The sequence below is a fragment of the Hemicordylus capensis genome, chromosome 7 (assembly GCF_027244095.1).
Source record: "Hemicordylus capensis ecotype Gifberg chromosome 7, rHemCap1.1.pri, whole genome shotgun sequence".
NCBI lineage: Eukaryota > Metazoa > Chordata > Lepidosauria > Squamata > Cordylidae > Hemicordylus > Hemicordylus capensis.
In genome coordinates, this window is record NC_069663.1 from 10,120,135 (window position 1) to 10,132,568 (window position 12,434).

The window sequence follows — 12,434 nt, forward strand, 5'->3', positions numbered from 1 at the left end:
AGACGGTTAGAGTGTCGTCCTCTTTTGTTCCTTTTCTACTGCCACCATGATAGCTTGCTGGGAGCACTGTTCCTCGAATCAGTGTATTGGATGCAAAAGATTCTTGTTAATAGAGATACTGTAACTCTGCTTACCAGAGCATGTTACATTGTTAATGGATGTTTACAATTCTTTTAAGAATGTACAGACTGTGGTTCCAAGCTTCCTGCTGTTGATCAATGCAGTTTGGGGGTTTTATATGTTAGTAATCAACCAACTAATTGTCTAAGCATTGTGGCCTTTGTTTTAAAATAACACTTGTTTTAATGTGTAGCATACATTATATGAAGCATCTTCACCCCATAACTACCTTTGTTCTTTTGTGGAGTTTTCTACCTCTTCTGTTGTGTTCTTTCTGCTTCTAGGTGTCCTACCTTCCCTTTACCCAAGCTTTTGAGAGAGCGAAATCTGAGAGCAAACTAGTGCATTCCATACTGTTGTGGGGCGCACTGGATGATCAGTCATGTTGAGGTAAGTGGTTACCATGCTGTTTTTTCACAAGGGGTGTTTCTAAGGGGCTGGTTAGAGTACCCATGGTGCCTTTCTGCCTCCTGAGAGGGAGATGATGCTTCAGGGGATTAATGGAGAAATTAACAGCAGTTGCCTTCCACTTAACTAATATGCTGTACACTTGCAGTCATTTAATTTAACTGATTAACCTTGGAGGGAGGATTGCAAAACCTCCATAAAGTTTCAGCATTGGTTTTTGTTGGTAAAGGATCTTACATGAGGACAGTGAATAAAACGCTAATCTAAACATGTCCTGTTAAAGTGCAAGTGAGTTTATCTAGACCTTAGTAACATTGTGCTATCAGCTGGCAAAATGTTTGGCAAAATAAATAATTCTGGGAAAGTATGGCAGCTTCCAAGAGGGCAGGGAATAGCACTGTGGCAACCACCACCTGCAGATGGCGCCGTTTTTTAGTTTAAAAAAAATACCACCACCCTGCCACCACTGGTAAGCCACTTCTCCAAACACGTTTTTTCACTTCTGTGGATTTCCACTTTTGTGGTTTTACTTTTAAAGCATAAATGTTGTGCCTCAGCAGGGCAAATTTTGCTGAAAGTTCTGAGGACAAAATTATTCAGCCCAGCACTAGTTGAAGCCATACTAGGTTAACACTTTTCTTTTTGGCTCGGTGGTAGTTCGTACTTAAAGTAGTGCCCATCAGTGAATGCCTCTTCCTTGGATTTGTTGCATAGCTGAGCTTTGGATTTGAATAAATAATAATTGGGTTTTGTTTTAGTTAGTTTTTTATATTGTTTTGTTGTTCTTCTGAGCCACTCTGAGCAGTATTGCATTGGGGGTGAGGAATACAAATATTTTAAATAAATAAATGTGAACTCAATGACAAGGGTTGTCTCAGTAGGTTTTTCAGCTGGCATTTGGTTTCCCACAAGTTGGAAGGGCAGAATGGGTAACAGTACTCTATCACTGTTTGAACTGCAAGCTTAATAAATCTAGACCTGCAGTGTATTAGATGCGAGTTCACCTTGAGCTTCCCTGCATTCTTTATTTGGACAGGTTCGGGGCGGACTCTCCGGGAAACAGTCCTGGAAAGTTCGCCCATCCTTGCTTTCCTGAACGAGAGCTTCATCAGCACCTGGTCACTGGTGAAGGAACTAGAAGATTTACAGGTAAGCATTTAGCTCCTATGATGTAAAACTGATGTAAAATGTTAGCCATTCCGTGTTTGGGGTATATTCCTTTAGGATGCCATGTATAGTTGCATCCCTCCACTATAAATGACAATCCTTGATACATTTTAATATTTATACATTAAATTGTGAAAATGTATTGCTGAACATTTATAGTTTTTTTAAGAAACAATGAGTGAATTGGATTTGATTTGACCTCAAAGTAAGATTAGATCGTACAGCCACCTATTGGTGCAGCGGGGAAGTAACTTGCCTAGGGAGCAAAAAGTTACCGGTTCGAACCCCCGCTGGTATGTTTCCCAGACTATGGGAAACACCTTTATCAGGCAGCAGCAATATAAGAAGGTGCTGAAAGGCATCATCTCATACTGCGTGGGAGATGGCAATGGTCAACCCCTCCTGTATTCTACCAAAGACAACCACAGGGCTCTGTGGTCGCCAGGAGTCAACACCGACTCGATGGCACAACTTTACCTTTTACCTTTAAGATTAGAGAAATGCTTTTAACAAGTGTAAGATGGTTAAAAACAACGCACGTGTTTTCCACAGGCCAAGAGAGAGGATGAGATCAACAGCAAACTTGCAGACCTACACCTTGAGAAATATAATTTTCCTGTGGAGATAATGATCTGCCTTCCCAACGGCACTGTGGTATGTCCTGACTCCATTTTACCTTGTCAATTCATGCTCCTCATCATTTGTCCAGGTTTGTGTGGTTCTGCTTTTAGCTGGCGATGCCTCTTAAGATGGCATTTATCTTACTCTCATACACTTCTGTAGGAGCCAAGCACTTGATGTGTATTTCTGAAAGACAATCTTCTGTGGAGCAATGCAAAAGTACTTGCATTAAGCAAAGCAGCTGCTGAGTGGAGCCAAAACAGCAGTTTGTAGAGACTGAGATTGCTTTCTCTAAAGCTCAGACGGCAAGTTCTGCAAAAAGTCTTTAGGTTCACAAGTTATGCTGCTTAATATTCTCAAGAGTATTTCCGCCGATATCAAAAAGATTGACCAAATGTAATTTGGGGTGAAAAAAAGCAAGGGGTAGGACTGAAGGATTAGATTTGATAAACATTTTCAGCTGGTTCATGTTACTAATTTATATTATTAGGAGGTTTATTAATAATAGATTTACTAATAAGGTTTACTAAGGAGGCTTACTGAGGGGACTCAGTCCCTTGCTAACTGAGCAAAGCGGCACCTTTTTAAAGTAGTGACTCTTTATTTAGCAGGAGGAGAGCAACTGGCCCTCTCCATCCCCAGCACAGCATCCCTCAAGTGGCTGTTGCTGGTGTCTGTCTTATGTTTCTTTTTTAGATTATGAGCCCATTGGGGACAGGGAGCCTCTCTCTCTCTCTCTCTCTCTCTCTCTCTCTCTCTGTGTGTGTGTGTGTAAACCACTTTGGGAACTTTTGTTGAAAAGTGGTATATAAAAATTGGCCATATTACTTAGGGATGGAATGCATGTATTTGCACCCTCCTCCATCCATTGTGGAAAGAGAATAGCTTTCCTTCTATAAGCAGCCACTATAGGCAAATGGCACAGGAAGACTGACTTGCCTTTCTTTGCCCTGTGGCTCCCAGAGACAGAGGCAAGAAGCGGGAGCCCTGTCTCAGCAGGAGGAAGAGAAGGAGCAGCCTCTAGCTTTGTTTAGAACTGCAGGACATCATTCCATCTGTTATCGGATATCTTTGTCTTTTAATGGAGAGCAGCTACTGTAGCGTTTTCTCCTCTTCACAGGGCAAGGTGAAGTAAGCCAGCCTTCAAATTCTATTCTCCTGTAGTGGCCTCCAGGAGAAATAAGTAATAATAAATAATTTTATTTGTTAGCTGCCCCATAACAACCATTCTCTGGACAGCTCACATATCAAAAACAATAAAACATGCAATTAAAAGCACATTAAAACAAAAGAAAGCTGAGATTTTTTTTTTTTAAATTAAACTTTATTTTTAAAGGCCAGGGTGAACAGAAATGTCTTCACTTGGCATCTAAAAGAATAAAGTGATGGTGCCAGATGAGCCTCACTTGGGCAGCTATTCCACAAATGCACAAATGGGGTGCCACCATGGAAAAGTCCCTCTCCCTGGTAGCCACCACTCACCTCACTTCATCTGGCAGGGGTCCAAGGTTTGGGCAAGGAAAGCTTTTAGGGCTTTAAAGGTTAAAACCAGAACTTTGAACTGGGCCTGGAAACTGACTGGAAACCAGTGCAGCTGATGAAGCACTGGCATGATATCATCACATGACTCAGTCCCAGTTAATAATCTGGAGCAAGGAGTCTGCACTGAAATGCCTGTTTTCCTAAAGATGTGCTTTGTTTCCAAGGTCCACCACATCAATGCTAACTACTTCCTAGATATTACTTCTATGAAGCCTGAAGAAATTGAGAGCAGTATCTTTAGCTTCTCTGCCAGCTTTGAAGATCCTTCAACGGCAACCTACCTCCAGTTCCTGAAGGAAGGGCTTCAAAAAGCCAAGCCATTCCTGCAAGCCTAAATGGACAGGCTAACCCGCAGCGTCCTGTTGATCACCAAAGATGCAAGAATTCTCGCTTCTGTCCACTCCTAGTGCTCGGGCACGACACAGTATTGAATAGCAAAGCACTGTACTTGAATGAAAGGGCTCTCCAGAGCTGACACATGTAAGTGTCCCTTGAAACCGTGAAACAGCAACATGCGTCATTGCAATTAAATGGGTTATGTGGGTTCTTTTTGAAGGAGCTGAAGTTACAGTTCTCTTTCTAGTGTATTCTGGGATTCCAGTGAATTGGATCTTTGGGCTGCCAGCCCTATAGAGTGGGGATGGTGCAGGACAGAAAACTGAGATGGGATTGTGGGAGTTGGGTCTCCATGCATTTGGGCTGCCTGCCATTGGTTTGGGTTTGGGCTCTGCTGTGTTGATTCACAACTCAGATACCATCTTTTCACATAGGTTCTAATCCCTTTCAAGGCTCTAAATTGCATATATGTAGTCCAGGCTTCCTGTTTTAGGACATGTGTGTTGCAAATACCCATTTGGCTTAAGTTGTCCTCAGTGGGTCATAGAAACATGGGAAGCTGCCTTTATACTAGGGGTGTACACAGAACTGGTTTGGAACGACCGGCGATTCCATTGGTTCGAAGGGTTTCATTGGTTTGAAGTGCTTGTGGGGGGTGCATTTACCCCTCCCTCTGCTTTCCCCCGCTGGTGCTCCATTTGCAGAGGGTCTGTCGGGGTGGCAGCGTACCTCCCTGCCTCCCCGTTGCCTCATTGGACTCTACGTCACTGGAAGTACCTGAAGCACCTTGGAACTTCCCCCGCCCGGTTCTGTGCACATCCCTACCTTATACCGAATCAGACCATGGGTCCATCTAGCTTAGAGTTGTCCACACAACTAGCAGCAACCCTCTCTGGAGATGCCAGGAATTGAACCAGGGACCTTCTCTTTGCAAAGCAGCTGCAAGGCACTGAGTTACAGTCCCATCCTGAAGGTCAGAGGTTCCTTCAGGATCGGAGCTTCCATTGATGATTCTGGTTCAGAAGGCAAGACTGTTTTTGTGTTACACTCTCAGTGGTGTCAACAGAGCTGCTTAAATTGCATAGATGCAAGGCACAAATTGGGAATCTTTTATACAAGCATTCAACATTTTTATACCAAGCCACCGAAGGTGCAGTAGATGTCGTCTTTATGGCCATTGAAATTCAAGCTGCCTAGTCTTACTCATAAACATGTTTATAGTTTATGGGCTGCTGACAGAATGTTTCTGTTTATAGGTATCATTAAGGTTGGTGGAATCATCAAGATCAGAGGCCTGAACTTAAGGCTCTGGCAGGGTGATGGCGTATAGTGCAGAGACCTGGCAGCTCCAAGAAAGGATGTTGTCAGTAAAATATACACATAGAAATGCATCTGTAGAGTACAGGCCAAAGAAGTGATAAGAAACAGCCAGGAAGGGATGGAACACACAAGAAAATGGGTTTGTCAAGAGCAGCTAAGGAGGAAAAAGGAAAACTAGATTTGCTGTTAAATATCTTATTATCTCAGACTTTTTAAAAAACCACATCTAAACTAGCAGTTGTACAGGGGCCTGATCTAGATCAGGACCAAAACGTGGAGGTAGGAAGTGTTTAACCTTCTGTGCCACTTTCCCTTCGAAAATTCCTCCCCCTACTTACAGCAAGCTGCAGTGGGCCTCTGAATGTGCTATTGAAGCAAATGGTACCTTTTGAGGACCCATAAGTAGCTTTGGAGGTAAGAATTTTCACAGGGAATATGGTACAAAGGTAAAGGGACCCCTGCAACTAAATCCCTTTCTTAATGGGCTCCCAGCACAACTGTTAGTTTAAAATGAAAATAAGCTGCAAACTATATAATGACACGTTTTGATTTCACATCTAATTTGGCCTTAATTCAGCTATTCCCACTCCTTCATGAGTTCTGTTTCTTAAGGGTATTGGTTCACTATGTAACAGTAATATGTGCACATTGGAAAGATGTATGTCAGGGCGCTGAAATTGACTACAGCTCCCTACCATGTATGCATGCATAAGTACACACACATTTGTCACCACATAATGTGCAAATCAGTCCTCAGTTTCTAGAGAAGGAAATATTTTCCTTTTAAATAAGCAAAGAAAGTAATTAATCAATATATTTAATCACTGATATCCTGTGCTAATGCCCTTCACTTCCTGAATCTGGTAAAAAGAAAGTGCTCCAATTTTTAGGGCCTGGTCACACTGTTGGGCCACTTGTAACGTGCAATTTCAAATGTTAGAGTAAGTGAAAAAATACTCTTTGCATGCAAGCTCTTCCATAAGCTGAATACAGACTTGCAAATTACATCCGTCTAAGATGGTGGTCTTCAAACTGATTTAGGAAACCCAGAGATGTTTATCTGGGATTCTTCACTTCAAGGATCAGTAATATTAGTCCCATATGAACAGTGCCCCAATATGAACAGAGTGTTCAACCTAGAGCACTTCCCAGAATCTTCTGCAGTGAGCAGAGGTTCAGTGGCAGATATGTAGGGTTACTTAGCAGATGAGTCAATGTGGAAAGGATTCCCTAAATCTAGTGTGTTTGAGAAGCAGTGTTCTAAAAAAGCCTAAACAAGAGATGATCTAGAGACAATCAAAAAGTCTGAGAGAGTGCAAGCAACATGATACCCCTGTCAACTCTGGAGATGAGAGCAGAGACTTGCAGTTTAAAGACCAATTAAACTGTGTATTTTATCAAGGGCCCCAAAATTGCATGATGAAATTGCCACAGTTCTCTTTCTGTTGTGAAATATCGGACTAGTGTGCTGTATTTTCTCATGGTTTTTCAGTTGCAATTCTGGAACACTTTGATGTTTTCCTCTGGCAGGAAAACCACATGCAAAATTTCCAAAGCATTATGAAGTATCAAGGAGAACATATATAGTCCAAAAATCCTTGAAGAGGATTTGGAAAGCTAGGGGGACCTCAGGTGGAGAGGTATTGCTCTTTTCCTTTGTCTGCTGTTTATTTTTCAAGAAAAATGAACTGTCTCCATGCATGCTTATATTTCTGGCAGAAATATAATGTAATGTTCTTTCAAGCTGGTAGGTCAGAGAGGCATCAGTGGTAAACAATCAAAAGCAGCTGTTCGGCACAGCAAGATAAAGGTGCCTAACAATATTTTGTGTCCTTGGAAGGACAGTCTGTTTCGCAGTTCCTTCAAGGAACCAAGTTTATAAAGGAATGGCTTTTAAACCCTGCTCATTTTGATTGCTTAGGCCCATGATATTTCCCAGCATTAATTTTATAAATAACCTCTATGTGGGATTTGTACTTCTTCAGTGACCGATGCTTAAAAATCATAGAATTCAGTCCAACCATTTTTGATGGTCCTTGCAAGTAGTATTCATGTCCCAAAACAGTGTTATTCTTTTATCACCTTATGCAACTTTTCTTAGCCATTGGAGTGTGAGCCAAAGCTGTCAGCATTTCTGGTTTGAAAATAGCACTTTTCAGCTTGGTCTGGGATTTAAAAAACAATTAAGGGTAGCCTAGCTCTGAATTATATTTAGTTGTTCAGCTGATCATTTCTATAAACTCTAGTTCACTGAATTAATCTAGATCCAACTGCGAGGGTTTTTACAAAAGCTAATGTTTACATTTTTTTAAAAATCCCTATGTTAAAATTTCAAGTAATTATCAGTTTTGTAATGGAACTTAGATGTGCAGCTGTGTCTGAGCAATGTAATATATTTCTGGATTTGCCAGATCTGTTTCTTGAGGCATGCAAAATGGAATTGAGTAGAAGATATGATTCCAGTTTAGAGGGGTATCCAGGAGCTACAGCACATAATTTCCCTAATCATAAGTACCTAAGAGCAGAGCTGCTGGTTTGGGCCAAGACTTATCTAGTCCAGCATCCTGTTTCCCACATTGGCCAATCAGATCAGATAGGCCAGAAGATGGCCCTGCTATTGCTCTCCTGCAACTGATGTGTAGAGACAATATTTTGAATACAGAATGCTGTATTCTGACACTGCTCCTCATGGATATACAAACTGGCTGGAGAAGAGATAATTTCTGATCATAGTATTCAGAAGCCCTTGCTGTTATTAAATACATGTTGCTCTTTAATTTAGCAAAATGTTCAGCAGTCTTGGCCTGTAGAATCAAACCGGTTAGTGACCCATGGCTTTCTCTGACATCAGAGCAGGTAAGCCAACTGCAGCCAAGCATGACCCTTGTGTAGCTGACTCACCAGGCTATTTATACCGTCCTGGTAGAAAAACACTGTCATGGAAGAGGCGTGGTGTATTAGGCAGAACTCGTAGTCAGAATGGACAAGAGTTGATCAGTTATATGCAAGCTACCAATCGAATGCAAATATTTGTGGGTTTTAACAATTATAGAATCTATTGAAAACAGGCACGGCAACCAGGCAGAAGAGAAGCAAAGGAGGTGGGTTGTGCAATGAACTAGCAGAGGATTATTAAATGCAGGATATATACCTCCAGGCGTAGTCTCTAAGTGATTCTGCAATAGTACAGAAGCCACCCCCACCACCCCAATTTTTGCTGTAGGAATGATGGTGCCACCATTCAGGGGTCAGGCCGGATTTCACAGGCACCTCTTGAATGGTACCTATAACATTGCTGCAAGGCACAACACTTGTCCTTTCCCCATTCTTCACCTGTGTTTTGCTATTTTAAATTCCCGAGCTGTGGTGTCACCACTGGACAGATGGTGGCCCCCGTTTCATGTAACAGCAAACGGCGGGTCCAACAGACTCACAGGTTGCCTCCCCCATCCCACGCGAGTGCGGGGTGGATGATCACAATCCCAGTCTGGAAGCCAACAACGGAGGCGGGACTGCCTGTGCGGGCTTCCTCTTGACACTGGAAGGATAGCCCGCACTAGCCAATAGAATTGCAGCCCACGGGAGGAGTTTCCCACCCCCCTAACTCTGGTTAAGGGAGGATTCTCAAGCCGGACGACGCGGCATTATCAACAGACCCTTGGTCTGGTGAGGGAGCACCAGTGTTGCATAACATTACCTTAATAGTGTCCAGAGATCATACCAAACAACTGTGGTGTTGGTTGGAGATTATATACTGAAGGTGTGTATACTCTGAATTATCTGGCAATTTTGTATCCCTAACATTTCCAAGGTCCCTATCATTTCCAAAATAAATAAATAGGAACATAAGAAGCTACCGTATACCAAGTCAGACCCTTGGTCCATCTAGCTCAGGATTGTCTACACAGACTGGCAGCAGCTTCTCCAAAGCTGCAGATGCTGCCAGGGAAGGAACTGGGGAACTTGTGAATGCAGATCATCATCTACCCAGAGCAGCCCCATCCCCTCAGGGGAATATCTTACAGCAGGGCTGTGCAAGTCAAATACCCTGGGGGACCAGAACCAACCATGACTTGGTAGGCAGGGGCCGAGGTAAATTTTCAGCACATTAATGAGTACATTAAAATTAATTATTAAAAATATTAATGAAAGCAGTTATTAGTTACTCACTAAAAATATTAATGAAAGCAAGTATTAGTTACCCACAACATGAGGAGGGAAGAGGAGGCTCCTAGCAACCTTTCCTCTTCCTTGTCCCCCATGTACTTTCAGCGCCTTCAAAGGTCAGTTTTGAAAGGGGGCTGACCCCCACCACGTCCCTGGGGCAAGGCAGCATTTTGCACCTTACCTCAAGCACCACAATACTTTGGGCCTGCCCTAGGACCGGCAGAAAAGTCCCAGTGGGCTGGATTCGGCCCCCGGGCCTTGTGTTGTGCAGGCCTGTCTTACAGTGTTCACACATGTAGTCTCCCATTCAAATGCAAACCAGGGCAGACCCTACTTAGCAAAGGGGACAATTCATGCTTGCTACCACAAGACCAGCTCTCCCCCTCCCCTTGCTTAAAAACAACAACTTTTTAAAATTACTTTCTTTCTCCTGTCCAGCATTCATGTCCTAAACCAGCTGACCTAAGCCAGCATTGGGAGTAGGCAGGGACACTATTATAAGCCTGTGGCTAGTGCAAGAAAGAACTCACAAAGCAATCCCAGGTCTCCCTGGGAAATTGAAAAGCCTTTAGAACACAACACGAGCAGATACTTTTGTGTAACTATTTCATCTGTTCGGGTTTAGACAAATGGACTTTAAACTAAAGTGGTGTCTTATGACTTTTTTAAAAATGTGCCAAGCTTTTCATATTTATATTCTCTCTATATTTCAAGAATTTTATAGCTATTTTGATAACTCCAAAGAGAGGGGAAATGAAAGAGGTGTTTTTCTCCTTGTTCATCTGTTCTTTGTGATGGTCTGACCTTAAATCAAGAAGGGGTCAGGCCTGATTTTTGACAGTTGCTGTTAGGAGAAAAAGAGCTGCAGTCATTTCATTCTCTTCCTTTTTTAACTCTTTATTTTTTAAAGGTTTTTTATTTTATTTTATTGCTAAGAGCTTACTTTCTAGGGACAGCTAATTTCAAGACTGTACATTCTCAATTACACTGGGAATGTTTTAGAATCAATCCGTGTTACTAATTGTAAATTACAGTAAAAGCTTTGCGGGGCAGTTCATATAGTGGTATTGAAGAGATTTCAAAGATTACTAAAAAGGCAGAATATATGTGATGTCAGTAATGTGGAGAGCTACTTATTTTTTTAAAAAACTGGCTGGCTTGTATTTATTACCTTAACCTGTGGAAGTACCCTTGATGCTCCCTGATATGTTCTGGTCACTTTGAACATTGGTGCATTGATTATGATTGTTCAGTACAGTGTAAAGAGAGAGAGATATAGATACACAACACACTTCTAATTTTTTTAAGGCTTCACATGGTTAGCCAAGTGCATAAAGCAAGTGCACACTTCATTAATGCACGTTTTCCTGTAGTGAAACACTGTCCAGTTCCACAAGCAGTGACTCGATGTTTTTAGCAGAACTTCATAGGTATATTCTTGTATGGAATGTCTTCAATATTGCCTCCTGTAACTGCTTCGCTTACTGTTTATCCATAATAAAAACATAAAACTCAAATTTTTGTGTTTCCTTTATATTTTGATACGATGGCAATTTTCATTACCATTTGAAAAGGAAATGGCAAACCTGAAGTTTTGGCCTGCAGTGAAGGATGTATTTAAATCAGACCTTTTAAATAAATCCCATAAGGTGGGTATATGTTGTCATATACATGTCTAGCCAGCATGGCTGCCACCTCTGATCAGGAGATGGTGTTTTAGTTGAGAGGCAGGAAGTCATTCTGGAGATTAAAACTTCTCTCACTCTGGTCTTTCATATTCCAACCATCTGGTCATTTACTATTACTATGACGACAATGAATATTTATATACTGCTTTTCAACAAAAGTACTCAAAGTGGTTTACACAGAAAAATAAATAATATGGCTCCCTGTCCAGAGCAACCACCACTGGAGGGATGCTGTGCTTGGGTTGTATTATTATTATTTCTTGTTTACACAGTCAGACAGGTGTTATTGACAGGTTTGTTTTATCCAGACATCGAGTCCTTCCCAAGGACCTGGGATGGCTGAATTTTATTGTCAGTTGTTATAGATATCGTCGCAGAATATAGGCGGTTCCCAGTAAAACTGCTTTTTGTAATTGGCTGATGGTGATTTCTGTGGCCCCTATGGTGTTGAGGTGCTCTTCAAGGTCTTTTGGAACTGCACCCAGGGCACCAATGACCACTGGGATTATTTTGGTCTTCTTCTGCCACAGCCTTTCAATTTCAATTTGTAGATCTTTGTATTTGGTGATTTTTTGTGTCCGTTAAGTGTTCTGTGTTTCAACACTGCAGTCTCTGAATTGTCAGCAAGGTGCCATTTACATTTCTGATGCCTTCTTTAGAGTTTTATCTTTGTGATACAGTACTACAATGTTGTAATTTTTAAAAAGAAAAAAAAAGCTGTATTTTCTCATTGTAGGAGGTTTGCGCAAGTTAGGAAAAACTGCTCCCCCTACTGGTGGCTTTGCACAACACCCTTTCTTTATGGTTTCAAGACAATTCTGCCAAGCCAAAGTAAACTACCACTGAATAGCATGTAATCTGGAAAGTTACTGGAAAAATACAGCTTTTTTTTTTTTACAATGTTGTAGTACTGTAACGCAAAGATAAAACCCGAAAGAAGGTTTGGAAATGTGAACAGCACTTTGCTGTCAGTGCAGGGACTGCGATGTCGAAACACAGGTAGTACCGGAAGCACATTTAATGGACACATAGTGACACTGTTGTAGCGTATAATCTGGAAAGCAC

General features: G+C 41.7%; 1 protein-coding gene across 1 annotated transcript in view; it reads left to right on the forward strand.

The window, feature by feature from the left end:
• Positions 1–11,198, forward strand: part of SELENON (selenoprotein N) — a 38,529-nt gene extending 27,331 nt beyond the window's left edge. The window contains exons 9-12 of the mRNA XM_053267749.1: positions 405–510; positions 1,565–1,677; positions 2,248–2,349; positions 4,023–11,198. Of these exons, the coding sequence (XP_053123724.1) occupies positions 405–510; positions 1,565–1,677; positions 2,248–2,349; positions 4,023–4,193 (492 nt within the window). The 3' untranslated portion in view covers positions 4,194–11,198. The remainder of the gene's footprint in view (positions 1–404; positions 511–1,564; positions 1,678–2,247; positions 2,350–4,022) is intronic.
• Positions 11,199–12,434: the final 1,236 nt, after the last annotated feature.